This window comes from Salmo salar, chromosome 05, assembly GCF_965601325.2.
Source record: "Salmo salar chromosome 05, fSalSal1, whole genome shotgun sequence".
NCBI classification, from domain to species: Eukaryota; Metazoa; Chordata; class Actinopteri; order Salmoniformes; family Salmonidae; genus Salmo; species Salmo salar.
Window position 1 is genome coordinate 22,282,312 of NC_138295.1, and position 18,754 is coordinate 22,301,065.

Below are 18,754 nucleotides of genomic sequence, written 5' to 3' on the forward strand. Positions count from 1 at the left end.
GCTGCCAATGACTGGAACGAACTACAAAAATCTCTGAAACTGGAAACACTTATCTCCCTCACTAGCTTTAAGCACCAGCTGTCAGAGCAGCTCACAGATCACTGCACCTGTACATAGCCCATCTATAATTTAGCCCAAACTACTACCTCTTCCCCTACTGTATTTATTTATTTTATTTATTTTGCTCCTTTGCACCATATTATTTATATTTTATCTCTGAACTTTCTTCAAACTACAAATCTACCATTCCAGTGTTTTTCTTGCTATACTTTATTTACTTTGCCACCATGGCATTTTTTTGCCTTTACCTCCCTTATCTCACATCATTTGCTCACATTGTATATAGTCTTATTTTTTTTATTCTACTGCATCATTGATTGTATGTTGTTTTACTCCATGTGTAACTCTGTGTTTTTGTATGTTGTCGAACTGCTTTGCTTTATCTTGGCCAGGTCGCAATTGTAAATGAGAACTTGTTCTCAACTTGCCTACCTGGTTAAATAAAGGTGAAATAAAATAAATAAATAAATAAAATAAATCTTCAATAATATTCCAACCGGACAATAGCGTATTGAGTACAGAAGAAAAAGATAGAACGGCGCGCTTCAGGTGACCGCGCGAGAGTGCACTAATGTCTTTCAGGAAGCCTGTTGTTTTGAGAGCTCTTATTCGATTCCCTGTCAAATTATAGGCCTGAAACAATTTCTAAAGACTGTTGACATCTGCTGGAAGCATTAGGAAGTGCAATTTGACCCCACAGACACAGCATATTAGAAAGGCAATCACTTAAAAACTACAACCCTCAAAATCTCCCACTTCCTGGTTGGATTTTCCTCAGGTTTTTGCCTGCTATATGAGTTCTGTTATACTCACAGACATTATTTTAACAGTTTTGGAAACGTTAGAGTGTTTTCTATCTGAATCTACACATTATATGCATATCATAGCTTCTGGGCCTGAGTAACAGGCAGTTTACATTGGGCACCTCATTCATCCAAATTTACAAATACTGCCCCCTAGCCCGAAGAAGTTAAGGTCTGAGAGTCACAGATTGGTCCTGGTCACCACAGAAATTATGTCCAGTAGAACAATAGAAGATTGGCCCTGGTGACAACAGAGATGATGTCCAGTAGAACAATAGAAGATTGGCCCTGGTGACAACAGAGATTATGTCCAGTAGAACAATAGAAGATTGACCCTGGTGACAACAGAGACGATGTCCATTGACAGTAGGATATGACATGGTTAACCTGTGTCATGAACCCATTTTACAACACAAGGTGATGCATTTGTGTTAAGAGCTCAGTTCCAGGTATCATCATTAGCATATTGATTATTTTGTAGGGAAAAGTGTTGCTGGATCACAATAACTGAATATTCACAGTAATGTTAATATTCATCAACACACTCAGAGGTACTTCCAGTTCAGTATGAGTTGTTAATTATCCAGAGGTATATTCCTGGTGTCATTATCATGTTAATATATCTGCAGGGGATTGTACTGTACTGTTCTGAGTATTCAAACGGTTCAGAGTTTCATGTTTGAACTCCATGCGCTGAAAAATAAAAGGCCATGACATGTTTGTGTGTGTGTGTGTGTGTACATTATCCTAACTGTGAATTTAAAGTCACAGTCAAGAACAATATGTGCTGTTCAGTTCATTACAGTATTCAAAACTTGTTTACATCCATTACAACTCTCTTCCATTGGCAGTTGTGTTGTGACTCCGTTGCTATTCATAACTGCTAACCACCTGTCCATGACATTTTACCACAGAGAACACTTAACGCATTTAAATTGAATCTGACCTGTCAGTCTGCTTCGGTAAGGAGTGATAGAGGTCTATAACACATACTTCCCTTACAGAAAAAAACTACCAAGAAATAAATGTAGATTTTCCCCCAAATTTGATATTCTTTTCACACATTTATGTTTGACCCCTTCCAGCTATTTCTGGTCTCCCAATCAGGGACTGACCAAGACCAACCCTCCTTAGCTTCAAAGGGAAACCAGCAGTTGATTGCAGAGTGCTATATTCCTGGAATTAATGTGCTGGCTGGAATGAATCTGTCGACTGGAAAAAAAAGGCAGAGGAAGCAAAGGCCAGGGTAACATAACCAATAGCAGAAATTGCAGGAAGGAGGGAGGTGTTTTATTTAATTGCATATTTAATAAAGTTTTTTTCACTGAAAGCAATTCATTTGCTTTCAAATGTAAACATTATTTCCATACAATGTTTTGTTTTGCGATCAATACTTTTGGGTTTGTGTTTTGCTTTCAATATCATAATTTTGGTTTGCAATTCTAAAAATGTTCTTCTCGACTTCAGAAGTTTTGCTTGATATTAATGGCATAAAAGTAACTCACTCACTAGAGGTTTGCACCATATAATAACACTATAACTAGGGCTGTTGCGGTGACCGTATTCTGATGGGTGACAATATTAGCCTATCACTTGTGAATTATATATTATCATGATGTGAATGATGCACAGCATAAGAAACTGCTGTCTTTTTGTCAATATCGGGTGTATGAGAGGCGAAGTCAGGTGCAGGAAAGAAGCGAAATGTAACCAAGCGCACTTTATTATAGTTCCAAAATACGAGAGCACTACATAAATAAAAATGCGCTCAAAACCACAGAACATAACCAAAGTAAAGCGCGTAAATCAAACACCACGAAAAACATGAAACAATTACACACAAAACATGATGGGAAACAGAGGGTTAAATACAAGTAGATTGATTGGGTAAATGATAACCAGGTGTGTATGGAAACAAGACAAGACAAATGGATAATAGAAAAATGGACCGTCAATATCTAGAAAGCCGGTGACGTCGATTGCCAAACACCGCCCGAACAAGGAGTGGAGCCAACTTCGGCAGAAGTCGTGAAACTTTTTCTAATCATAGTCGCACAACTCATATAGCCTAGCCCATAGGCTTATATGTTTTGATAAGGTTTGTATCACAACTAAAGTGGCCAAATAACCACATTAATCCGCTTTACAAGGGGTTTAGAGCCTAACTGGCATTCATAAGCGGCGCGTGAGTTTCAAGTTTGGATAAGATCATTTTCACCATAAAAATTCACCTTTATAATAAAAGCATTACATGCATAATCACATTTGTAGTCACTTTTTATAATGGTGTTTTCCCACTAACAGCTTACAGTCTACTGCCATGTGTGCATTGCTGCGCTTATAATGTTAAGAAATTGTCACGACTTCCGCCGAGGTCGGCCCCTCTCCTTGTTCGGGCGGCGTTCGGCGATCGACGTCACTGGCTTACTAGTTACCACCGATCTATGTTTTCCTGTTCGTTTGGTTTTGTCTTAATTATACACACCTGTTTCATATTCCCTGATTATGTTCATTATTTAACCCTCTGGCTTTCATGTTTGTCTTGTCCGTGATTGTTTCCTGTTTTGTGGTTGTTGGAGGTGTTTCTCCCAGCCATGTTTTATTACTGTGGGAGAAGTCGGATTATTGTTTTTGAGTAAAAACGTTTTGTTTGCACTCATCCCTGTGTCCTGCGCCTGACTCCGATACTTCTCCTACGAAAATCATTACAGAAATAGCCTAATAGTTTATCAACATTTTAAGCTAAATGTTCTGGTCTGTTGCGTCAGCCACATTGCGTAAAAAAGTTGTTTTGATGCTGGTGGTTCTATTAATTTGGGATCTATTGCATCCCAAAACTGACCCAGACTATTTTTGGAATATTTATTTCTCGGACAGAATAGAATAGGTAGACTTTTGTACTATGGGGGATAGTAGATTGACATAGGCTAGTGCATTTGCTGTTCATTACGCCTACTTGGCTGTTGGCTGACGAAAAGTAAATGTGGACAGTTCTTCCAATATCTTCAATATGCACCTCGGAATTGGATAAGGATGTGCGCAGCTGCGTCCCCGATGGTCTGTCTTCACTTGTAGCCTGTGAGAAAGACGCGATCACATGATGGGAGAAGGCCACAAAGGCCACAAAAGGCCTGGATTTTTTTTTAGGGTGCTTTACGGCCACAAAGGGGATGCCGCCGTGAAATTCGAGGCATTATCAAGTGCTTGTCAAATTGTGAATGAGAGACTAATGAAGTGTGTACAGCCTGCACAAAAAAACAAAGCAGAGCTCATGGCTTTCAAGCAACTTTTTTCAAATCATTAGAGTCACATCACGCAGCCTGACAATGGATTTTTTATACAAACACATAGCCCAACGTTTGTAGAACATCTAAATTTGCATTAATAACTCTAAATTAAGCATATAGGAGTACCTATTTCTTTGTTAACCGCTCAACACAGCGCTGCATGTGCACGCACTCCCTCAAAATATTTGGAGAAAATATTTATATTTTATTCAGCTTTGTTCAATTGTATTCTTAATACTATCAAATAATGCCACGGAATTCTAAGCAAATTTTGTCTGCTAAATGAAGTAGTGTAGTTAGTCAACAGCCATTTGACATAGGCAGATCAGGATCTAACATAGCGACAACTCAGAGTATGCTATTCTGTTCTTCTGAAATAGACAGCATTTTCTTCATATCATGCTTCTTTAGACCTGTCTAAAATAAATAATGGATTTATTGTTATGGTGTAGGCTATATTACATGGATTTATTAGAGTTTTTAAAATGTAGATGTCCCAAAGGTCTGCATCAGTGGCTTGTGGAAGCCAGGAGATACTAAATATGTTTATGTTAATTAACGGTCAATTACCGTGAGACTGACAGTTATTTGCTTGACAATCACCAGCTGACGAAATTTCGTGACCACCACAGCCCTAACTATTACACTGTTAAAGGTGGTTAAAGCAGCAATCATTAATTGAAATATTAAGTGTCCTACCGCGCCCTTTTCGGTAAAAAGTTGAGGTATGGTGCTGGAGAGATATGTAACCACTCAAATCCATAGACTACACTATGGATGCAAGGACTGACCATCCATGACATCAAAATTATAGTTTCAATTATGGTTTTAGTGTAGCGGGGTGCCTTAATAGGCGGCAGAGAAGTCAGGCGCAGGAGAGCAGAACTGGGTAATAACCGGAGATTTATTAAGCAAAACCAACGGCAACCAGAACAACAAGAATAAATGGGCACAAAAATAACCCGTTGTGCGTTCACGGGGAACGTGCACAAGCACTACAATAAACAATCCCACACAAAGACATGGGAGGAACAGAGGGTTAAATGCACAACAAGTAAATGAGGGGATTGAAACCAGGTGTGAGGAAAACAAGACAAAACAAATGGAAAATGAAAAGTGGATCGATGATGGCTATAAGACCGGTGACGCCGACCACCGAGCGCCGCCCGAACAAGGATTGGACCCGACTTCGGCGGAAGTCGTGACATTTAGGATATACAGTGTTTGTTTACAATTACTTAGTTTACAAACATTGGAGCAAATGTGGAATGTTCTTACATGTGAAACTGCAAATTTGATTTTCACATGTGGATTTTTACATGCGTTTTTCACACATGATCTTGCAATGTAAGCTCAACATGTGAAAACAGCTATTTTACATATTTTTGTTTTTTTTACCTCGCACCTACCTTTACAGCAGAAGAATCTTTAGAGAGATGATCTGCTGTCAAACATACACCTTACACACCTCTGAGTAAGTCCACCGTAATACACACACACACACACACGAACACACACAGTATACATTTACTGTAACACATGACCTGAACAGGAAATATATTAACATTTTCCTCACAGAACACATACAGTGCCTTCAGAAAGTATTCACACCCCTTGACATTTTCCACATTTACAGCCTGAATTGAAAATTGATCCTATTGAGATTTTGTGTCACTGGCCTACACACATCACCCTATAAATCAAAAGTGGAATTATTTTTGTAGACATTTTTAAGAAATTAATTTAAAAAATGAAAAGAGTAAATGTCTTGAGTCATTTAAGTATTTTTGGCAAGCCTAAATAAGTTCAGGAGTAAAAATGTGCTTAACAAGTAACATAATAAGTTGTATGGACTCTGTGTGCAATAAGTGTTAAGCATGATTTTTGAATGACTACCTCATCTCTAGCCGAGCAGTGAATTTAAAAGACATCTTTTAAAGAGTTTATAGAGAGTTTATAATGAATGTGTTCCACTCGTTTGTAATTTATCTCCTGCACTAGGATCTCCAAAGGAAAGATAAACCATCTCCAGCCTGTGATCCATGGTGACTGTTTCAGTGTTGCTATGAGACAGAGATTAGGCAGTTAATTACATACCAAATCTGCTTTTTTACACACTAACACCCTCAGAGATTTGTACCCAGATCAAATTTACCCGTTTGGCCCTAAAATGACAGCAGCGCCACACTTGAGCACCCTCCATTAAAGAGGAAAACATGTTTGAGGTAATTAATGAAAGCGGTTGTTGGATAGGAAGTAATGAACAAAATACAGAGAACAAATCTTGCCAGGTTTCATTAGTTAATGGCCTTTAATTTAATTAATTAATACCCTTGTATAATCTGAGTCGATATTCACGTAATAATAAGGAATTCCCCTTGACCATGCCCACAAATTGGGGGAAACCCCCCAAAAATCCTATTGACCCCCAGTGTAAAAGAGCCAACTTCATTTTCAATTTTTTGTTATACAGAAATAACAAAACTTGCTGAAATGTTGCTGTGTTGTTTAATGTAAAACATTTTTTTTAAATCCTGACTATGGTTTGCAATGCTCCAACGTCTAGAAATAGAGCTTGTTTAGTACAGTCCATTTGTAACTCCACTCACTGCTTGTAGCTGTATAGTCTGTTTGTGTTGTTGGTTTTGGCTAGCTTAATGACTTGTTACGGTCGGTAGCTAGCTAGCACTCACTCACGTGGCTGCTAGCAGCGCCATGTAAAGGGCCATGAGGGAAGCCCTACAATATTACGTTTTCGAAGTAACGTTAGTGAGAACGCTCTGGAGCAGGCAATGTTGAAAAGTCATCTTTAGACATGTTGTACTTTTCTTAAATGTAGTTTTGTAATTTACGTTTTTGTAAATGTTGTTTTTGCTGTGAGCCAATGGGGTAACCAGGGAACCACAGGTTGTTTTTCCCACAGGCGGGCTGGGCCGTGACAATCTATCTATTACCGACTGGCAGTGGTGTAAAGTACATAAGCAAAAATACTTTGAAGTACTACTTAAGTAGTTTTTTGGGGCATCTGTACTTTACTTTACTATTTATATTTTTGGCAACTTTTACTTTTACTTCACTACATTCCTAAAGAAAATTATATACTTTTAACTCCATACATTTTCCCTGACACTCAAAAGTACTCATTACATTTTGACAGGAAAATGGTCCAAGTCACACACTTATCAAGAGAACATCCCTGGTCATCCCTACTGCCTCTGATCTGAATGACTCACTAAACACAAATGCTTTGTCTGTAAATTATGTCTGAGTGTTGGAGTGTGCCCGTCAATTAAAAAAACAAGTAAATTGTGCCATCTGGTTTGCTTAAGAAAAGGAATTTGAAATGGTTTATATTTTTACTTTTGATACTTAACTACATTTTAGCAATTCCATTTACTTTTGATACTTAACTATATTTAAAACCAAAGAATTTTAGACTTTTACTCAAGTAGTATTTTACTGGGTGACTTTCACTTTTACTTGAGTCATTTTCGATTATGGTATCTTTACTTTTACTCAAGTATGACGAGTACTTTTTCCACGAATGCCAACTGGGACTATCACAAGATAGATTACCTACATTTTGCACTGAACAGAATATTGGTAATCTGCTCACTATTTGACAAAGTTTAGTGTGTTGGTGTGTTGTATACATACATTAGATACTGGACCACAGTACTCTAGTTGAGATAAAGGGTGAGTCGATAGTTACCTGTTTCTGGCAGTGATACTGAGCACTCACCGTGCTTGACTACCTTCAGAGGAAAGAGGGGTGAGTGGCCGGGACCTGAACCTGACTGGAGCACCCACTCTGGGACTGTGCTAAGTAGAGAGCCTAGGTGTAGCCTAGCATTGATCCTAGCACTCACGCCAGGGTCATTTACATTGACAGTAAAATAATATGCTTGACAGTGGATTGTGTCATTTGCTAACACAACTGGAGACACCTCCTCATCAGCTAGCAAAATAGTGTACAGGAGCAGTTGCTAACTAACTGTAAGTAACTTTGGCTAGCTAACAGAGATGCTTGTTCTAGGTCCCAAGAAACAAAGAGATCTTCTGTTGGATCTGACAACTAATCTTGATGGTTGTACAGTCATCTCTAATAAAACTGTGAAGGACCTCGGCGTTACTCTGGACCCTGATTTCTCTTTTGATGAACATATCAAGAATATTTCAAGGACAGCTTTTTTCCATCTTTGTAAAATTGCAAAAATCTGAAACTTTCTGTCCAAAAATGATGCAGAAATTTTTTCAATAAATCCTCTTAAGGATCCGCCCCTTTATTCAATTTTCGCCTAAAATGACATACTAAAATCTAACTGCCTGTAGCTCAGCCCCTGAAGCAAGGAAATGCATTTTCTTGGTACCATTTGAAAGGAAACACTTTTACGTTTGTGTAAATGTGAAAAGAATGTAGGAGAATATAACACAATATATCTGGTAAAAGATTCTACAAAGAAAAAACCAACCGTTCTTTTGTATTTTTTTTGTACCATCATCTTTGAAATACAAGAGAAAGGCCATAATGTATTATTCCAGCCCAGGTGCAATTTAGATTTTGGCCACTAGATGGCATCAGTGTATGTGCGACGTTTTATACTGATCCAATGAACCATTGCATTTCTGTTCAAAATGTTGTATCAAGACTGCCCAAATGTGCCTAATTTCTTTATTAATAACTTTTCATGTTCAAAATTGTGCACTCTCCTCAAACAATAGCATGGTATTATTTCACTGTAATAGCTACTGTAAATTGCACAGTGCAGTTAGATTAACAAGATTTTAACCTTTCCGCCAATATCCGATATATCTATGTCCTGGGAAATTTTCTTGATAGTTACAACCTGATGCTAATCGCATAAACCTACGTTAGCTCAACCGTCCCGTGGAAGGGACACCGAGCCTGAATACGTTTTTTAATCCATGCTTTTGTCACTTCTAGATTAGACTACTGCAGTGCTCTACTTTCCGGCTACCCGGATAAAACACTAAATAAACTTCAGTTAGTGCTAAACACGGCTGCTAGAATCTTGACAAGAACCCAAAAAATGTATCATATTACTCCAGTGCTAGCCTCTCTACACTGGCTTCCTGTTAAGGCTAGGGCTGATTTCAAGGTTTTACTGCTAACCTACAAAGCATTACAAGGGCTTGCTCCTACCTATCTTTCCGTTTTGGTCATGCCGTACATACCTACACGTACACTACGGTCACAAGATGCAGGCCTCCTTACTGTCCCTAGAATTTCTAAGTAAACAGCTGGAGGCAGGGCTTTCTCCTATAGAGCTCCATTTTTATGGAATGGTCTGCCTATCCATGTGAGAGATGCAGACTGGGTCTCGACCTTTAAGTCTTTATTTAAGACTCATCTCTTCAGTAGGTCCTATGATTCAGTGTAGTCTGGCCCAGGGGTGTGAAGGTGAACGGAAAGGCACTGGAGCGATGAACCGCCCTTGCTGTCTCTGCCTGGCCGGTTCCCTTCTCTCCACTGGGATTCTCTGCCTCTAACCCTATTACGGGGGCTGAGTCACTGGCTTTCTGGTGCTCTTCCATGCCGTCCCTAGGAGGGGTGCGTCACTTGAGTGGGTTGAGTCACTGACGTGATCTTCCTGTCCGGGTTGGCACCCCCCTCGGGTTCGTGTCATGGGGGAGATCTTCGTGGGCTATACTCAGCCTTGTCTCAGGGTAGTGGGTTGGTGGTGTGGGGGCTGTGCTTCGGCAAAGTGGGTGGGGTTATATCCTGCCTGTTTGGCCCTGTCGGGGGGTATCGTTGGACAAGGCCACAGTGTCTCCCGACCCCTCCTGTCTCAGCCTCTAGTATTTATGCTGCAATAGTTTGTGTCGGGGGGGCTAGGGTCAGTCTGTTATATCTGGAATATTTCTCCTCTCTTATCTGGTGTCCTGTGTGAATTTAAGTATGCTCCCTCTAATTCTCTCTTTCTCCTTCTCTTTCTCTTTCTCTCTCTCTTCTCTCGGAGGACCTGAGCCCTAGGATCATGCCTCAGGACTACCTGGCCTGATGACTCCTTGCTGTCCCCAGTCCGCCTGGTCATGCTGCTGCTCCAGTTTCAACTGTTCTGCCTATGGCTATGGAATCCCGACCTGTTCCCCGGACGTGCTACCTTGTCCCGGACCTGTTGTTTTGGACTCTCTCTCTACCGCACCTTCTGTATCTAACTCTGAATGATCGGCTATGAAAAACCAACAGACATTTACTTCTGAGGTGCTGACCTGTTGCACCCTCTACAACCATTGTGATTATTATTATCTGACCCTGCTGGTCATCACTACTCTGGACGGTTCTGATCTAGAATATGTGGACAACTACAAATACCTAGGTGTCTGGTTAGACTGTAAAATCTCTTTCCAGACAGACATTAAGCATCTCCAATCCAAAATTAAATCTAGAATCGGCTTCCTATTTCACAACAAAGCATCCTTCACTCATGCTGCCAAACATACCCTCGTAAAACTGACTATCCTACCAATCCTCGAAATCGGCGATGTCATTTATGAATTAGCCTCCAACACTATACTCAAAAAATTGGATGCAGTCTATCACAGTGCCATCCGTTTTTTCACCAAAGCCCCATATGCTACCCACCACTGCGACCTGTACGCTCTCGTTGGCTGGCCCTTGCTTCATTCTCATCGCCAAACCCACTGGCTTCAGGTCATCTACAAGTCTTTGCTAGGTAAAGCCCTGCCTTATCTCAGTTCACTGGTCACCATTGCAGCACCCACCCGCAGCACTCGCTCCAGCAGGTATATTTCACTGGTCACCCCCAAAGCCAATTCTTCCTTTGGCTGCCTTTCCTTCCAGTTCTCTGCTGCCAATGACTGGAACAAACTGCAAAAATCGCTGGATCATCTCTCTAAAGCTGGAGACTTGTATCTCCCTCACTAAATTCAAGCACCAGCTGTCAGAGCAGCTCACAGATCATTGCACCTGTACATAGCCCATTTGTAAATAGCCCATCCAACTACCTCATCCCCATACTCTATTTATTTATTTATTTATTTTGCTCCTTTGCACCCCAGTATCTCTACTTGCACATTCATCTTCTGCACATCTATCACTCCAGTGTTTAATTGCTATATTCTAATTACCTCGCCACTATGGCCTATTTTATTGCCTTACCTCCCTTATCTTACCTCATCTGCACACACTGGATATATACTTTTTTTCCTACTGTATTATTGACTGTATGTTTGTTTATTCCATGTGTAACTCTGTTGTTGTTGCATGTGTCAAACTGCTTTGCTTTATCTTGGCCAGGTGGCAGTTGTAAAGGAGAACTGGTTCTCAACTAGCCTACCTGGTTAAATAAAGGTGAAATAAAAATAAATAAATACATCTATGAACTTTTGAAGTTCTTGGCCATGTTCTGTTATAATCTCCACCTGGCACAGCCAGAAGAGGACTGGCCGTCCCTCAGAGCCTGGTTCCTCTCTAGGTTTCTTCCTAGGGAGCTTTTCCTAGCCACCGTGCTTCTACGTCTGCATTGCTTGCTGTTTGGGGTTTTAGGCTGGGTTTCTGTACAGCACTTTGTCACATTGGCTGATGTAAAAAGGGCTTTATAAATACATTTGATTGATTGATTAATTCACTATTTACAGCTAGTTAGCTACTGCACCTTTCTTTGCTACCAAATATACAGTGCATTCGGAAAGTATTCAGACCCCTTGAGTTTTTCCACATTTTGTTACGTTACAGCCTTATTCTAAAACTGCTTAAATATTTTTTTCCCCTCATCAATCTACACACAATAGCCCTTAATGACAAAGCAAAAGCAGGTTAAGAAATGTTTGCAAATGTATTACAAATAAAAGTCAAGGGGTCTGAACACTTTCCGAATGCACTGTATGCTGGCTTAAACTGGTAGGTTTAAATGGCAATGCCACTAATGTTCACATTTTGACATTTGTGACTTATCCACTTTCCAAGCACACAGGGTTATTAGACTAGCTCTTGGGCTAGTGTTTGTAGGCTAGTTCTAGCGTTTACCTTACTCCCTAGGCCTGTACAAGCTAAGACTTAGACTAGTGTTAAGCCTGATTCTGAAGCTAGTGTTTAATACCCTAAAGACAACACCATAAACTCCATAAACAAGCAGTTGAAGAAAAAGGGAGGGAGATAAGGATTCTCACATAAACAACTAAATCACATTTAGACTATACTTCACCAAATGAATAGAAGATGTGAATAATTGTAGAAATAGTAAAGGACCAACCTCTGCTTGCTTGCGCCACATGTCCAGGTTCTTGCGTTGAGCTTTGGAGAAATGGTCCCATGCCTTTTGTTTGGAAGCAGCGTGGAATACAGACACAATCTGCTCAACTGTGGCAGGGGATGCAGGGGCCAGTTTACCGTCCAGAGAGAGAGGGGGCGGGTGGGAAGGAGCAGAGGAGTGAGAAAGTGGAATCAGGTAGGAAGGCACTTCACTGTATGTTAATGTTGATGTGTTTTCAATGTTCTATTCTGCTCTATAGTACAGTCTGTTCTGGGTCAGTGTCTAGAGGGGGGAGGTGGGATGGGGTGGAGAAGGAACCCACCATATCTCAAGGTGACCACAGAGCGCCCGTCCTAAAACACAAGACGGCGCTGAAAGCTACAGGAGGACCAGACTAATACCAGCAGGCTCCTATCTATTTCACTTGCTGTGGCAATGTAAACATATGTTTCCCATGCCAATGAAGCCCATTAAATTGAATTGAATTGAGAGAAATAGAAAGAGGGAAACGAGCGAGAGAGAGAAAAAACCCCAGCTTTAATTCAGGGCTGGAGGAGGAGGGAGTAGAAGGGCAGCTGAGAGACATTTGTCTGTTTATGACTCCATCACACCTTTGACAGACAACTAGGGTTAGTCTTAAAGGTCCAATGCAGACATTTTTACAGTTACTTACTATAATTGTTTTCAATTAAAATGCTCAAAAATAAACAAAAAGTAGCTTAATAGCTAAGAGCAATTCCTCAAGCAAGAATTTAGCTAGGACTTGTATGGGAGTGGTCTGCTTGGGGAAGGGAAAACTGAAATCTAGCTGTTATTGTCAGAGGTTTGGAACCGTCTTTCTTATTGGTCTATTAACTAATTTACCATCTGGTAATGTCACCAGGCAGGTCAAGACTCCATCCCAAAAAAACAGGCTGAAATTTCAGGCAGCCTTTTTTTCAAACAGCTCTTACACTAAAAGGGAAATATTATAATGTTTATGATTTCACAGTATTATTCCAACCTAATGGTGTGGAAATATACTGCTCAAAAAAATAAAGGGAACACTTAAACAACACATCCTAGATCTGAATGAAAGAAATAACCTTATTAAATACTTTTTTCTTTACATAGTTGTATGTGCTGACAACAAAATCACACAAAAATAATCAATGGAAATCCAATTTATCAACCCATTTGATGTAATGTCCTTTAAACAAGTCAAAATGAGGCTCAGTAGTGTGTGTGGCCTCCACGTGCCTGTATGACCTCCCTACAACGCCTGGGCATGCTCCTGATGAGGTGGCGGATGGTCTCCTGAGGGATCTCCTCCCAGACCTGGACTAAAGCATCCGCCAACTCCTGGACAGTCTGTGGTGCAACGTGGCGTTGGTGGATGGAGCGAGACATGATGTCCCAGATGTGCTCAATTGGATTCAGGTCTGGGGAACGGGCGGGCCAGTCCATAGCATCAATGCCTTCCTCTTGCAGGAACTGCTGACACACTCCAGCCACATGAGGTCTAGTATTGTCTTGCATTAGGAGGAACCCAGGGCCAACTGCACCAGCATATGGTCTCACAAGGGGTCTGAGGATCTCATCTCGGTACCTAATGGCAGTCAGGCTACCTCTGGCGAGCACATGGAGGGCTGTGCGGCCCCCCAAAGAAATGCCACACCATGACTGACCCACCGCCAAACCGGTCATGCTGGAGGATGTTGCAGGCAGCAGAACGTTCTCCACGGCGTCTCCAGACTCTGTCACGTCTGTCACGTGCTCAGTGTGAACATGCTTTTTTCATCTGTGAAGAGCACAGGGCGCCAGTGGCGAATTTGCCAATCTTGGTGTTCTCTGGCAAATGCCAAACGTCCTGCACGGTGTTGGGCTGTAAGCACAACCCCCACCTGTGGACGTCGGGCCCTCATACCACCCTCGTGGAGTCTGTTTCTGACCGTTTGAGCAGACACATGCACATTTGTGGCCTGCTGGAAGTCATTTTGCAGGGCTCTGGCAGTGCTTCTCCTGCTCCTCCTTGCACAAAGGCGGAGGTAGCGGTCCTGCTGCTGGGTTGTTGCCCTCCTACGGCTTCCTCCACGTCTCCTGATGTACTGGCCTGTCTCCTGGTAGCGCCTCCATGCTCTGGACACTACGCTGACAGACACAGCAAACCTTCTTGCCACAGCTCGCATTGATGTGCCATCCTGGATGAGCTGCACTACCTGAGCCACTTGTGTGGGTTGTAGACTCTGTCTCATGTTACCACTAGAGTGAAAGCACCGCCAGCATTCAAAAGTGACCAAAACATCAACCAGGAAGCATAGGAACTGAGAAGGGGTCTGTGGTCCCCACCTGCAGAACCACTCCTTTATTGGGGGTGTCTTGCTTATTGCCTATAATTTCCACCTGTAGTCTATTCCATTTGCACAACAGCATGTGAAATGTATTGTCAATCAGTGTTGCTTCCTAAGTGGACAGTTTGATTTCACAGAAGTGTGATTGACTTGGAGTTACATTGTGTTGTTTAAGTGTTCCCTTTATTTTTTTGAGCAGTGTATATATAAAACACAGGAAATCAAAATTGTACTAATTATCTGAGCGTTTGTGTGTTTGTGTGTGTGTGTGTGTGTGTGTGTGTGTGTAATTATCACTCACCTGTTGATGTCAATGGAACAGCCACACATTCATAGATTGTACCAGGCAATAATTTCATATGGTCCCATATTAATAGCAAGAGCTGTACAATAACTCACAACACACAATAGATAACTTTATCAAGCATGAAAACTTCCCCAGTGTCACTGCAGCTGAAGATGGCAAACATCACTCTGAGGCAAAATGCTCCTTTGGTGTGTATGTGGACAGGCCATGTTGAGGGACTCTCTTTTTGTCAGAGGGGTCTTAATGAACCCCGGGGGAAGTGAATAAGGCCACCAGAGTTGTAGCCTCGGCAGAGATGTAGAGAAGGAGGGAGGAAGGGAAGGAAGCAAGGAAAGAGTGTGTCTAGATCAATAGCGGCTTCTCAGAATCATCTAATTTGATTGGAGAGATAGATGGGGAAGGCAGGGGAGAGCAAAGTGTACAAGGGTGTGGCCTCGCCTTTTTATGTGTGTGTGTGAGTCAGAGAGATAGCTGATGGATAAGTGCATGTTCTTTGGTGTTATTCGCAGGGCTCCAGCTAGGGCTATGTGTGTGCACATGCCAGCATTTCTTCTGTAAATGAGACCATTCACTTTCTGTCAAGCAGGTTAATCTCCTAGATGAAATATGCACTGGCATGTAGACCGAGTGCCATCCACCAAACATGATGTATGCTGATCCAAATCCAACTGTGAAATGATTGTCATCTTCTATAAACATCATCCTGAGTGAAATATGAAGCAGGGCGTTGTGGTTCATAAATCCTTCAGCTGCGAATGGATCTCATTTAACTGAGAGGAGATTTCTGTTCTCTGACATTCATGAATAGAGCCTGTTTAAGTCCAAATGGCACGATATTCCCTATGCAGGGCACTACTTTTGACCAGGGCCCATATGTATAGTATAGTGCACTATAAAGGGAATTGGATGCCATTTGGGATGCATCCTCTGTTTGAATAACTTGCTTCAGACCAGAAAGGAGCATTGTTAAGGGCTTTTTCTAAAGGTACCATTCAACATAAGGTGACAACTACCAATGCCAAATGGAGGAATGTGTGATATTGCATTATATTGCATTTGGAAAAAGAAAGTCTATGGATTCCAATGTGCAGCTGTAAGAAAGTCTGGTAAATATGGATGTGACTTTTGTTCACAGAACGACAGTATGAACCTGCCTCCCAGGACACCAAACTCTGTGTTTACATTTGTATGTGTGGAACCGCAGAGAAAGACAAACTCATGAATAAAACTAAGTGTTTGTGTGGATTATTGTGATGGAGGATGGTGGCCTTTAAAAGACAAGAAACAGAGCGAGAGAGAGAGGGAAAGAGAGAAAGAGAGAGAGAAAGAGAGAGAAAGAGAGAGAGAGTAGAGAAAGGGGGGAGAGGAGAGACCCACTTTGCTCTTTCCAATATTTGTATTACTGTATAAACAGGAACCGATTATGTGGTATATCTCAATATCCATACTAACACAGTACTCAGTATGCACACTACTGTAAGTGGTGTATCACCAAAGATATCTGAACTCATACATGCTCTTAGCATTGGCAGTTGTGAATCATTAATATGACTCATTTCATTTCTTCCTTCAGTTCCAGATGTTTTCATGTAGAGAGGTGTTACTTACTTTGATTCTATGGCTGAGTGGGTTCCTTCAGATGAGCTGTCCACAGACCAATACAGGCTAAAGTTAACCAGAGGAGTTTGGAGCCTACACAGCGTACCCCGGAGAGTGTTAGCATTCTGATTGGTAAAAGCCAAAAGCCCTGTCCAGAAACAACCCCTAGCACTTGTGGAGATCTGAAGGAATCACATAGGTATAATCAATATGGTCATACACTAGCCCCATCTTGCAGTCTTGATTGGCTGAGTGGAGTTTTCATTATGTGGCTTATAGCTTTCCAATCCTTACACAAGTGCCTTGAAGTTAGGGGCTAGGAGTTGTTTTTGCATTCAGCTAATGTAACACAACCATAGGTGAACCTATTACTCCCTGGCCATGGACAATGGACATACAGGTATATATAATCTACCAATGTGGGAAAAGACAGCTTTAGAGACAAACACATGAACCTACCTTCTTTATCCACAATCAACCCTTCCTGAAACATACTGGTGAAACACAGCATGCTTTTATTTTACTGTCATTCTGTATGTCTGTTATGTCCAGTGTGAGAAGAAACAGTCTGTGGAATATCAATGATGAGACAATATGAGGCTGCATGAACTCTATGTCAATCTGTGATGTTCACCACTGAAATGTCATGCAGCTAATTACAATGCCATGCTATTGCTAACTCTGGGCCTAATGATGATGCGCTAAGAGAGGTAGCTAACAGCTCCCTAAATAACCGGTTCAATGTTATTGCTGTGATCACTGGCCTTTACCAGGCAAACTGCCCCAAATCTTGCAAAGAGTAATCCCATAGAGTGGGTCTTCAGAAGTGCTATCCTCTGTTTGTGTGCAGCCATGCATGTGTGTGAGTTTGCAGAAAAGACCATCTCTGTTCCATGTCCCTGGGTATTTGAGCCATCATGTATGGAGCACTGACCTGGAACTTGTGAACTTGTGACATGAAAATCACTTGAGGGTGGAGAACGTTTAGAGGGACAATGTGACGTTGCCTCAAAGGGAATGCCACAAGTGGTTCGATGTTGACCCTGACCCTGTTGTGTGGGACATGGTTCTCTCTGTGTGTGTGTGTGTGTGTGTGTGTGTGTGTGTCAGCCTGGTGTGTACTCACATTGTGCCAGGATGCCAGTCAGGGCGGTCTTGAACTTGTCCTTGGCCACCTCCAACTCCTTCTCGTGGGTGGCCTTGTGACTCATCAGCTGGCGGATGTGGCTGTTGGACGACTGGATCATGGAGTAGAAGTTGTTGGCGTTACGACGGTTCACCTCACCGCGTTCCACCCAGGTCAGCAGCACGTTTACCGCCTCCGCAAACGCTGCTTCATCTGAGGAGAGGATAAAAGGAAAGTTTGCACAAAACAATCTTCGCAAACTAACATTGATAAATACTATCCTCATTAAATGTTCTTATTTCAAATATATTTAACTACAGTATACTGAACAAAAATATAAAAACGCAACAATTTCAAAGATTTTACTGAATTACAGTTTATAGAAGGAAATCAGTCAATTTAAATAAATACATTAGGCCTTAATCTATGGATTTCACATGACTGGGCAGGGGCACAGTCATGGATGGGCCTGGGAGGGCATAGGCCCACCCACCGAGGAGCCAGGTCCAGCCAATCCGAATTAGTTCTTTATTACAGACAAAAATATTCTTCACCACATGTGGCCTGTGGTTGTGAGGCCGGTTGGATGTACTGCCAAATTCTCTTAAACGACGTTGGAGGTGGCTTATGGCAACAGCTCTGGTGGACATTCCTGCAGTCAGCATGCCAATTGCACGCTCCCTCAAAACTTGAGACATCTGTGGCATTGTGTTGTGTGACAAAACTGCTCATTTTCGAGTGGCCTTTTATTGTCTCCAGTACAAGGTGCACCTGTGTAATGATCATGCTGTTCAAACAGCTTCTTGATATACCACACCTGTCAGGTGGATGGATTATCTTGGCAAAGGAGAAATGCTCACTAACAGGGATGTAAACAAATTTGTGCACAAAATTGTAGAGAAATAAGCTTTTATTTTGCATATGGAACATTTCTGGGATCTTTGATTTCAGCTCATGAAACATAGGACCAACACTTTACATGTTGCGTTTATATTTTTGTTTTGT

General features: G+C 41.5%; 1 protein-coding gene across 1 annotated transcript in view; it reads right to left on the reverse strand.

Annotated features, from left to right (window-relative positions):
- Nucleotides 1-18,754, reverse strand: part of LOC106604464 (ecto-NOX disulfide-thiol exchanger 2-like) — a 229,744-nt gene that overhangs the window by 114,165 nt on the left and 96,825 nt on the right. The window contains exons 6-7 of the mRNA XM_014199103.3: nt 17,750-17,962; nt 12,388-12,494 (exon numbers count right to left, since the gene is read on the reverse strand). Of these exons, the coding sequence (XP_014054578.3) occupies nt 12,388-12,494; nt 17,750-17,962 (320 nt within the window). The remainder of the gene's footprint in view (nt 1-12,387; nt 12,495-17,749; nt 17,963-18,754) is intronic.